The sequence below is a fragment of the Drosophila montana genome, unplaced genomic scaffold (assembly GCF_035044405.1).
Source record: "Drosophila montana isolate Dmon_TW-CO22-7 unplaced genomic scaffold, ASM3504440v1 contig_3213_1, whole genome shotgun sequence".
Taxonomy (NCBI): domain Eukaryota; kingdom Metazoa; phylum Arthropoda; class Insecta; order Diptera; family Drosophilidae; genus Drosophila; species Drosophila montana.
The window spans coordinates 672266-684006 of record NW_026998093.1 but is presented as its reverse complement, the minus strand read 5'-3'; the positions used below and the strand labels follow the sequence as shown (position 1 = coordinate 684006).

Here is an 11741-nt window from a genome sequence, read left to right as displayed (position 1 = left end):
TGGATATATGGACTCACCTGTGGTGCCATGCCAATGTTCGCTGAGGTCAGACCCGCGCCCTGCTGCTCGTTGTAGGCGCCCAGCGATGCCAAATGCTCGAGCAGCTCCCGATTTTGCTGCAGCAGCTGCTGCGTGCGCGCCTAAAAGAGAGAGAGAGACGGGGAGGAGAAAGAGTTGGTTAGGTTCATTTTTAATGTGGTTAGTTGTATTTTGGGCACTCACCTGCGCCTCGATGCGCGCATTTGTCTCTGAGATGAGCTGCTCGCGTACCAGCATCAATTGTCCAAGTGCCTGACGCGTCTGCTGCGCCTGCGCCTCCAGCTGATCCTTCAGCTGGGTTATCTCAGTGCGCGGCGACGAGGGCGACACTGGCGATTTGTCATCCACATCGCACTGTTGGAATGAATTAGGCAAGTAGCAGAATATCAGTAAAGGGTATCATAAGGGTTAGCGAGCCTTGATAAATAAATCGAAATTATTCTATTCTTTGAAAATGTGTCTGATTTTATATATACATTTGATAGATCTTTTTATATATCTTTTATTAGCATGACTTTCTTAATCGATTTGGCAATGATATTTTTTATAATTAAAAATATTTATAGCCCATGAAAATATTTGTTTAAAAAATGTGGAGCAATTGTTTAACATTACAATTGTATTTATTTATAACAAATTTTTACAAAGTCATGCGCTTTGCATAAGCACAAAAATCGTTTAAAATAAAATCGGTTTTAATGTTACTTTCTTGTTTACACTTTTGTCTCGGTTAAGTAAACAAGAAATTCTTGTTGGGTTATTGAATTTATAGGAATGATCTAAACGAAATACTCTAATGGATTCTATTTTTTGCACATTTATGGCATTTTAATTTCCAATGGGCCATTATTTAACTTAATTTGCTGATAAGTATTTAATAATAAGTACACATGGGGCTAATTTTCCGGACTCAGACTTGGATATGGATATATACGCATAGAGAGAATGGGATATTTTACTTACCAGCAGGCTGGTCGATTTGCGTAGACTCGACTGCGTTGGCAACAGCTCCAAGTGGTTCGGTCGCTGCGGCTGCGTGTGGTTCAAATCGGGCGTTATGGCCAAGTGCTCTATAAATAATCAGAAACGGGTACAGATTTAGTGGCCAGCTGACAGCGGGCGCCGCATGTCGGCAAATGGAGCGTGTAAATTGACCGAGCAGCCCCAACCCCAAACCCAACCATTTGTCAAGGCCAGTGGACACTACGCACACACACACACTCACGCACACTCACACTCGCACACTCTGGCTGGCTGGCACACCTGCTGCTTCTTGGGCGGCTAGTGCTTAATTTCCACTTAATAACAGCAGCTTGATTTCAATCTTTGTTTTGATTATGTTGCGTACACAATAAATAATGATACAATTATCCATTCAGCCAGCATCCCTCTCCACCCCCACCCCCCTTCACAATGTTCAAGGGTCCTGCCAAGTTAGGTATTGTGTTTATTTTGTATTTTCTGTTTCGATTCGATATTTGATTTGTGTACAAAATATTTCAACAATTTCTTTGGCCAGAAAATTTGCAATTTTAATTGTGTGGTTTGTGTGTGTGCTTTATGTTTCTCTTAGTACTGCGCGTGTTAATGAAATAGTGGTCGGCGCCGAAAACGTGGCAAATCGTTAATCTCTTTAGGGAGATTGTATGAAATATTTAGGCAAGTTCGGTCTGGCTTCGCACCTGAGCACATGTTAATAACTGCGTACTGTTTCACTTGAACGAATCCAACAAATGCCTCACAGCATGTAAATTAATTTGGCGTATTTAATTGTTCATATAAAACTAATTTATACCCCCTTTCACAAAATGCCTCACTGAACTTTGGCTATTCTGAACAAGGACACGTACTAGGCTAAATCAAAATCAAGAATGAAAAAAAATGTATGCCTGCTATTTTTGGTCTTGTGATTCACAGATTTTACAATCAAAATGACCCATTTAGCAAACGGGCAAACAAAAATCCGTACATCTAATTGAATTATAAAGACTTTTGTCACCAGCTGCAAGTGAATAGTTCATTATTCTTCGAAACATCTTGGAATATCTCAGCTGTTCAGCTAGCTTAGGAACTGTAACCTGGCTACTGTATTGATAAGAAACTTTTCTTGAGTCAACTCTTAGCTTTTTACATCTTTAAATGATATCGTACTTCTTAAGCTACCCTTAAAGAGTACCCAGCATAGCCACTTTGTCTAGACGTTGGAATACATTCAACTTGCTTAACTGTGCTCCTATCATCATTGTCCAATCTCTCAACAAAGACACACAAAGGCAGCAGCTGTTGTGCACAAGAAGGCAGCTAAGATGAAATGCGAGTATATATATTATTTAAAGCAAACAGACGCGACCAAAGATATGAATATTAAAAAAAACAAAAAAAAAACAAATTACAAGACCATGAAGAGGAAGATGGCGAGCAGCCATATTTGTATCTGGTCAAATATATAAACAAAAGTAAATAAATTATTTTTGGCACACGACTCGAGCAAAAGACATGCCAAAACGCTAAATGCCCCACACTCCGCGTTACGCCCACACGCCAATACGCCCATACGCCCACACGCACAGACAGATACAGCTGCAGCTGTGGCAGCCACGTGATTTGTGCGTGTTGCAAGTAACCTGGCGACAACGTTTTGGTTTTGTATTACATGCCTGGTAACGGGGCCCCATTCCACAAATCCATCTCATAGCTACTTAAGATACCTGAGTGTATTTTATACCTATTTCCGAGAATTTTTTTTGTCAAGTTGTCGCTCAAAATATTGTTAAATATCAAAGAATGAAAATATTTCTTCCCCCTTTTTTTATGCTTTTGGCAACGTCGGCGAGTCGGTGACGTCAAGTGGCAAAGAAAAATGTGAAAAGCCGCTTTGGGTTGATTGAAAATTTCAGCAATACGTGGAAATTGCTTAACGACCAGCGGAGTGTCTGCTGCTTGTTAAACATTTCTATATTTTAGTAATTCTCACAGAAATTTCTTTTTGGTGCATATATATGAAATTGTTTTATTTCCCCATTGCCATTTGCTTTAATTGTTTATTAATTTTTATGAAACTCTTAAATGTGCCACATTTAAATGTCAACATTTCTCTCCCATTTCCTTGCCCATTCCATTTCACATTTTTTCTTTAAGCTCTTGCCTTGCGCTTGTAAAATGCAATTTAAATGCAAATTTTTGGCTCGTTTTTGATGCCGCATTGAAATGAATTCAAAATTAAACAGCACAAGAAATTTGCATCGAAATGCCAAACTGAATTGCAAAACTAATGCAGTCAGCTGTCCAGGGTGTTCAGAGTGCGGCCAGGGGCCGCCCACAAGTGGCCTGCGTCGCAGCTGATGGAAGCGATGGAAGCGCCCCAGGAAGCTGCCGGCGTTGCCGACAGCGCCAGCTTTTTATTTATTTATTGACCCACAGTCTGTACAACGTGCAACGACCCAGCGATTGCCTGGTGGGGTGCGTCGATCGGGGAGCTGGGGGGTCATCATACGGTTTATCTTTTGCGAAAATTGCATGTGGCATACACACACACACACACACACGCACACATACATACACAATTTCGCATTCACATTCACAATTACCTTTCTTTGGCGTCTCGCTAGTGAGGACGCCGCCATCGTCGCTGAGCTGCTGCTCGCTGATTTGCTCCACATCCAGCAGCTCCGACGATGAGACATCGGAGCGTTCGTCATTGGGCTCCAGGGAATTCTTATGAAGATTAAATTTGTGGCACACTTCAAAGGCTTGTCCGACGGTGCGCACAATGCGCATGGCCTGAGACTGTAAGACACAAAGGCAAACATAAAGCGATGAGCGAGGGGAACAACTGTGTGTGTGTATGTATAAGGGGTTAACAACAATTAATATTAAGCCGCACAGCGAGCAATTAAGGCAGCCAAGCAACCGGGCAGCCAGGCAGCCGGGCACTTCAAATGCCTGCATATGGCTGACAGCGGCAAAACAAAGCAAATTACGCATACGCCCCATGGTGCGGCGTACCCACCTCCGGATCGCTTGCGGCATGGCCGCAGGAAATTGCATCCTTTATGCGATTATTGCATAAACCATCACAGTCCAATCCATGCCCTAACTGTATCGTGCGCTCCAGCGGCGAGCTGCGTCGCCGCTGCCGCTCCTGCCGCTGTTCATTCAACACGGCCGCGGACATGGCAGCCATCACAGGCGACAGACCCGCCTCGATGGGCTCGCGAAAGGAGAGTTTCTTGCGCGGCTTATCCGTCTTGGGTCGCTCCAGCATGATGCCGCTCGCATTGCCCGCCGCCGCAGCCGGGCCACCGCTGCCGCCGCTGCTCAGGCTCGAGCTGCTCTGCTTGTCGTTATGCGTATCGCTGAGGCTTTTGCGGCGCTGCAGCACGTGTCGCTGCTCGGAGCGCTGATACAGCTGCTGAGCGCGACGCAGTGCCTCCGGCGAGGCCGCATAATGTTCGCTGGGCAAACGCTTGAACTTGAGCCGCGCCTTCAGCACATCCCCGCCATTGCAATGGCTGGCGGCGGCGTGTGTGGACGCCGCCTTGTGCGCCTTGGCCACCGGCTGCTCCTTCTTAATGAGATACACGGTGTTCTCGTCATCGTTGAAGAGTATGTGCCGCGGCTTGCTGTCAATGTAGGTGTCGTCCAGGAAGCGCTGTGGCTGCGGCTGCGAGACCAGGGCATTCGTTCGCGGCGCCAGCCCGCTTTCCACGCAGCCAATCAGCTCGCGTATGTCCAAGCTTTTGTTGCGGGAAAGCGTTTTCTGCTTGCGTTGCTCCTTCTTGGCCACCGACAGCGGCGATTGCGGTGGCTTATCCTTCTGCAGCTTGTCCTTGTCGCCGACGAGCATGTCGCGTATGAGTCCGCCGCCGCTGCGAAAGATGTTGCGATGATAGTGCACCTCGGCGGGCTTTTCACTGGCAGCCGCAGCACTCGGCTCCGGTTCCGGCTTGCTGCACACCGGCGCCTTGCTGCGACTGCGTGACCAGGGCAGAAAGTCAAAGGCCTTGGTAATGGGACTGCGTGGGACTCCGCCGGATTCCAGCAGCTGCTGTCGCTGCTTGTCCCGCCTCAGCGGGGGCGTACCATTGGCGGCCATGGCTGAACTCTTCTCGTGCTTCATGGCCGAACGTGCACGTTCACTGAACCTCTAAAGTTTTTCTTTAGCACAAGGTCCACTTGGCCAAAAAAAGAGAATGTGAAATGGCCACAACAAGTTGGCCAACAGCTTGTCAACACTTTGGCTCGACTTTTCGCACGACTTTTGTTTGTCTTTTCTCGCACTCGCGCACTTTTCGTACTTCTGCTGCTAGGTTCAATGCTGTTCAATATTTGTTTTCAATAATTATCGGCGCCAATTAAGAGACTATTAATTTCATAATTGTTTAGCTGCCGCTGGGCATTGACGGCTCCTTGGCCCAGGTTGTTCACACACATTGCCAAACGCAACATTTTTCGCACCTACAGTTCAAGTGTTTTTTTCTTTTTGCTTTTCTTTTCACCCTTCTTTTTTGCGTAGTTTTTTTTTGTTTTCTGTCTGTTTTTCCAATATATTGTTGCGTATACAATATATAGTATTTATATTGAATTATTTTCGTCGATTGCCCGCGGAGCACTCAATTGTGTTTGCCTATTTGTAGTTGGAAAATACTTTGTTATTTATTTTCAATTTTCTTCCTTTATTTTTTTTTTTTTTTTTGCAGTGTATATTTGCATGTGAGTGTATTTCGGCCAGCTGCGTTACGCCTGCATTCAGCTTGATTCGTTTTGTGCCCGCCAGACACCCAAAACTGTCAATCTTTTTGCGGTTTTGTTTTGGTTAATCGTTGTCAGGCATCAGAAATGCTAAAGTGAATTTGCATTTCTTGGAACAATCTGGTTTATGCTTGGGCTCGTGTTGTGCTAATGTGCTTGCTTGCAGTTTGACTGGCACGAAGACAACAGCTCGAAGGTCTACATTCAAAAATAGTCTCGATTACTAATCGATCTAATTGGTTTGCTGTGCATCTAGCATAGAAAACCTATTCTCAAGCTCTCCTCAGAGCAAGTTAAATGGCAACTATTCATCATATATTGCTACGAATTTGAGAGCTACATCTAACAATATTTGCTTGATAATGGCTAGCTTTTGCCATCAATCATTTCATTCGAAATTTCGCTAAAATGTATTTCAAAATTCGACTGTTGCCAAGAGTATGCCGTAAGTCCAACCACTCGTTATGTCCATGTCCATCATTTCGAATATTTTGACCAAAAATCGAGCACTTTGCAGGGCTACAACCGGCGCATTAGCCAGCAGAGACGACAAACAACTTTAACGAGACATTAACGAGACATCAATTTGAGTTATTTTGACAAGCGCAGACAGAATTAGTTTGCCGACGAATTACCAATTGCTGCGTACTTAAGAATCTGATTTATCTAGCATAGGGTATATAGATTGCAGCTTGATTATAATGTAAACCAACTGTTGAAATGATTTCAGCGCACACGGAATACTGTTCCTTTTTTTTTTGCCCTTAGCACACGCAAAACAAACATTGCGTATACGCTGTGTGTGCCGGCAAATTTGTGTAACGAAGTGGCAAAGGTGTCGATTGATTGTCTGGCCGTCTATCTCTCTGGCTGGCTGTCTGTCTATTTAACTACCTGTCCATTTGCTTGACTGCACACACAAGTCAATCCGTGCGCAATACGCTGACGCAACTGCTAATAAATCAAATCAAAAACTATATAGAACAAAATACAGGTGAATTTGTATTTGTTCTAAAGTGTTGGCATTGCTTGCAGCGGCGCTTAAAATGAAAACTAAAATAAATACAATTTGAATTGAGATTCGCTTTCGTGGAAATCTACTTGCAAATTTATGGCGCTAACAACGCTTTTTATGTATTTATTTGATTTTTAATATCCATTTTTCTTCTCTGCAAAGCCAACAAGCTGTGCGCTTATTTGTTTTCTTAGTCTTCTCCAAATGTTTGCTTTCCCGTCGTAAGGGAAATTTTTACAGCAAATCTTTGCAGCACGCCCCTTGCCCCCCGCATGGCACATGCAAAAGATACGCAGCTCGAGCTTTTTTTTAATGCGGCATCGTTTTTATTAACTTTTTTGCCTGCAAACGCATGAGTTTTATCGCCGGCAGGGCACAGCAGTTGCTGCATATACACGCTGGCCATAAGTCGCGGCAGTGACAGTGGCTGTGGCTGTGGCAGTCGCAGTGGCTGCCACAGCAACCACAAGCCGTTGCTGCCACAGCTGCCACTGTTGCCACAGCTGCAGCTGTTGCATGTTGGGTTTTGTTACATTTTGGGGTTATACATTTTGCACGTGGTTTACAACGGTTTCACTGATACTTTGGACTGTGTTGCTAATTAACTTTTCATTAGTCACACGGCAAAAGGCGCACTTACATTTTTATTCACTCTCTTCCCCACAAAATACACACGTTTCAAGTAGCCGGACGGCGCCCCCCGTTTGCTTTGTTGTTCGATTTTCGAAATACTTTAGAGCAGGCTATTAAAATAATGGATCTATTTTGGTTGAAATGCAACAACAGCAACAACCAAAAAGAAAACCAGAAGAAAATCAAGCAAAAATCAACGGAATAATTGAAAATTTCAACGATTGCGGCAGCCATTTATGGCCAAAAGCTACAACTCACAAATACAAAGGCAGCTACTTAATATATATTTAAATATATATATGTGTAAATGTGTATAGATTGGACCTTTTATCTAGTAAAAGTTTGCTGTGAGGTTTCTTTTTTAAATATTTATTAATTATAAATATTAATCCTATTTGAAAAAAATCCCCAAATTTTATTTGGATTTTCTGCTAGCTGGCAATTTACTTTTGGCTTTTGCTAAGCAGCTAAAAATTATAAATAAACGCAGAAATAACAAATATTTAATGCTATCACGTGTGCGCGTCTGATTGACCATCAAATTATTTATTTATTTATATTTACCACATACGCCCTCTACGCCCGACTACCTGTGGAGAGCTCAGCTCATTAACTGCTCTGGCGTGGGCAGTTGTAGATGGATGGAAATTGGAAGTGGAAATTGCTTTGAATATGAATAGAACAGCGGCATTTTTATGGCGCTGGCCAAGAACTAATATGCATAAACAAGGGAAAGTGCGTCAGTTGGCGTGCTTTATGTTGCTGTAGATGGCTAAACTTGTGTGCATGAACTTTTAGCACACACTATTGACTTTTGTGTTATACGTTACCATAGATTTCTAATGCTATACTATATTCCTTTTAATGTATTCCTTACGGCACGTTTCAAGACTTTTGTTTGCAATTCATTTTCCAGCGCTTTGACAATTTTCATTTGGATTTTCGGTTTTAGCCCCCCGAGAGAAATGTGTCTTTTGTTGTTGTCGCTGTTCCTGAGCTGATTGGCCCGACTGTTTGTAGCTACTTTTGATGGCGTCAGCGGGCCGCCCATGACAAACACTTTTGTGTCTTGACGATTTTCCTCTTATTATTTTCTTTTAGTTGTTGCCTGTTTGCCTGTTGCCTGTTGATCTATGGTCTGCTTAACGCTTGTGACACGCCATTGCCTGAATTTATTTAATTAATTCTTGTGACATATTCGTATATTTATAAATATAATATGTTTCACTAGTTGCCGTTTTCGCAGCTGGCAGAAATTTATATTTTTAATAATTGATTTTTCTCATTTGTTTTACTAACGATTGTTTTTTAGTATTTGTTACACTTCGCTGCACTGCACTGCTCGCACACACACACACACACTCAGACACACATGCATATTGCATAATTAAACATTTTCGATTTTGTTCTGATTGCTTTTTGCATACAACGCACGTCTATTACGGCGCACCGTCGAGTGGGGACTGGACAAAGCCTCAGCGAACCGAGCGAGATCGCAGATCTGTAGCCGGCTAGCGGAGCTTTTTATTTCGTTTTTTCCTTTTTTTTTCGATTTTGTATTTGTTTTTTTTTTTTTTGGCAAAAAGCAAAAGCTTTCGCCGCACTCAGCTGTTAACACGGCCGTTTGTTTTTGGGCCGCTGGCAGCAACACGCTGCGTTTGTTTTGCTCTTCGTCGGCGGCCCGCTGCTCGGCGGGACAACATGGCGTATGCGCGTTTTGCGCTTAACGCTTAGCGCTTGCAACTTACGTGCTGCTGGCGCTGGCGGCGTTCGTGTGACGTCACTGCTTTGTGTTTCGCGGAAGTAAACAAAGGCAACTTTTCACAGCATTATAATTATTTTTCTTTTTTCTTTTTCTTTTGCTTGTGCTCCGCTGGCACGTATAATTTTTCATGCTGATTTGCTGGCTTTTCTTTTAGCTGGCAGCTTACGGCTGCTTAGCCATAAATCAAGCGCTTTCATCACTTTGTCTGCTGTTTATTTTGATGATCCTGATCCATAATACAAAGTGCAATTGCGCTGCAGCTTGTGCTATTCCTGTATTGTTTATTGTCTTTGCCGCAGTTAGATCGCCCGCCCGCCTGGCTGCCTGACGCACGCAGCGTATGCGCAATGTACAACACGTGCCACGTACGTTGTGTGGTACGAGCTCTGCCCTGCCACCGACCTGGCCTTAATTTAATGTGTCACTTGTCAGGCATTTCGACAGGCTGTGTGTCGGAAATTTTTTAGCCCGAAATGCTTTGTTAATTGGAAAACTGTGTCGAAAATAGAAATGCCAGCAACCCGGCGCAGACTTGACATTGCCTGAAGCTAAAGTTAAAGGCCAAACGGGCCTGCGAGGCACACGCAACACTTGCCACAGAAAATATCATGAAATCTTCAACTGGCTGTTAAATGGACTGCAAGTGACCGCAGACCACAAACGAAATCAAAGTAAATGCAATTTTGCGGCAACTACAAAGTGAAAGCAATCTATTTATTTGCCAAATCGCGGTCAGAGCTCGATGGGGCGCCGTCAGTGGGGTTGCCGCAATGCTGGCCACGATTTTATTTGTCAGTCAGTCGGTCGGGACAGTCAGACACTGGCCCCAACACGGAAATATAGCGCCACGAATGGCGGCCAGTCTGATGGACAGTTGCGTCTTACACTTGCTTAGATCATTTCAAATTTAATGCTAAGTAATATAATGTTCGGACACTGATGAATGATAATGGCTTCATGTTGTCATTACCAATTCTAGACTGACTTGATCAAATGGTTGTCTATAGGCACGAGGGAACGAGTGTCATTGCGAAATAAATGACAACTTTTCCATATTTGTATAAGAAAGTTTTCTGTTTAAGCAACAGCTTATTCAAATTACTTTGATCACATAATTTCAAATTCTTTAACCCCAATCTTATGTGCCACATGGAGACCGCTGGCTCCTGTGCAAATCGCACTTATGTATTTGTTTATTTGCCGCTTGTTTGCGTTTCAGGTTTTACCCAGCGCCACCCCCTCGACGCGACGAGACGTCGCTGGAAGCCAGCCAAACTTGTGCATATGAGAACACATTTGGCAAAAACAGGACAGCCAAAATGTCATGTACAAATGTGTTTAAATTTAGAACACACACAGACAAGGGGGCGGGGGCGGGGCAGTGGCAGTGGCAGCGGCAGAGGTTGGTGTAGTAAGTAAGTCACATAGCGCACACGGCGGTTATTAAATTAACAAATGTCCAATTTTTGGCAAAACCAAAATCACATTTACGAGTCAAGTAATTTCTATTTGCTATTTTAATTGAACAAAATATTCGCAAATAATTTGTTGATTAATAAATAAACTCACCTTTTTGTGACTTTTGAATACGGAACACTTGAACGTATCCGTGCTGGCATCGCGTGCTATGTAGCTGAATATTTTGAGATCGCTGCTGTCGTGGGACACATAAAATATTCTGTAGATGGGATGATTGAGCAACTCGATTTCCTCGGGGTCATTGGTCCAATTCTTTTTCTACGAACACAAAAATCAGTCAGTTGTTGGTTCAACAGAAACAGATATGATTGATGAGTTTCTGTATCGCATTTGGACTTACTTTTCGACGACGCTTCTTGAGCACAACTCGTACGCCATTTACTGATATTTGTATGGTAACCTTACGTTTCTTCAGATTTTGCACTTTGCACTCGTACTGTTGGGGAAAAAAAAAGAAGAAAAGGATACCAAATAATGACATAAATATCACGTATACGTATGTAGGGAGGCAGTTGAGGATGGCTTATGCTGATTCTTGAATTTTCAATTAGCCTTTAACTGCCTTTGACGCACGCGGCTAATGGCAAGACATGACAATAACAAGCGCCATATCAAGCGCTTCCCAAATTGAAGCCACACAAGGCTAATATATATACACACACGCACACAGACACACAAGTCGAACGGCAGCAGCTCGGCATATTTGGGCCAACTCACGCACGAGCCAACTAAGGCAGGCGGGCCGCCTGCCATGAGGAGGCGTGGCAGATAAACAAGCCCGCCACATTGGCCATGGCACGTTGCTTTTTATGCCGTTAGCTTTGGCGCGACTGCGGCTTGTAACTGTAATCAAAGCACATGACATTGACAGTGGCGCCAAGCCAAGAGCAAAAGTGTTTCCTGCTTTTAGGCGGCGCGCGAAAGCAGAGCGAATTTAAAGGGCGCAGTAAGTTTCTTTAATTGGCAACCATCAAGGAAGCAAAAGTTTCACATGCGGGCTCTTGAAACGTGTTTGCCATGTCTTTGATTGCCGTTTGTGTGCATATGTGTGATGTGAGT

At 43.6% G+C, this 11741-nt stretch overlaps 1 protein-coding gene across 7 annotated transcripts in view; it reads right to left on the bottom strand.

Annotated features, from left to right (window-relative positions):
- LOC135432715 (capon-like protein) overlaps positions 1-11741 on the bottom strand; it is a 45726-nt gene that overhangs the window by 4500 nt on the left and 29485 nt on the right. For 4 of the 7 annotated variants that reach the window (XM_064688502.1, XM_064688501.1, XM_064688504.1 and 1 more), the window contains exons 4-9: positions 11023-11118; positions 10773-10940; positions 3627-3825; positions 1003-1109; positions 223-393; positions 18-140 (exon numbers count right to left, since the gene is read on the bottom strand). In XM_064688502.1, coding sequence (XP_064544572.1) covers positions 18-140; positions 223-393; positions 1003-1109; positions 3627-3825; positions 10773-10940; positions 11023-11118 — 864 coding nt within the window. Of the gene's footprint in view, positions 1-17; positions 141-222; positions 394-1002; positions 1110-3626; positions 3826-4048; positions 5654-10772; positions 10941-11022; positions 11119-11741 lie in introns of those variants that run through there. The other 3 variants (XM_064688505.1, XM_064688499.1, XM_064688500.1) reach the window with 1 other exon arrangement.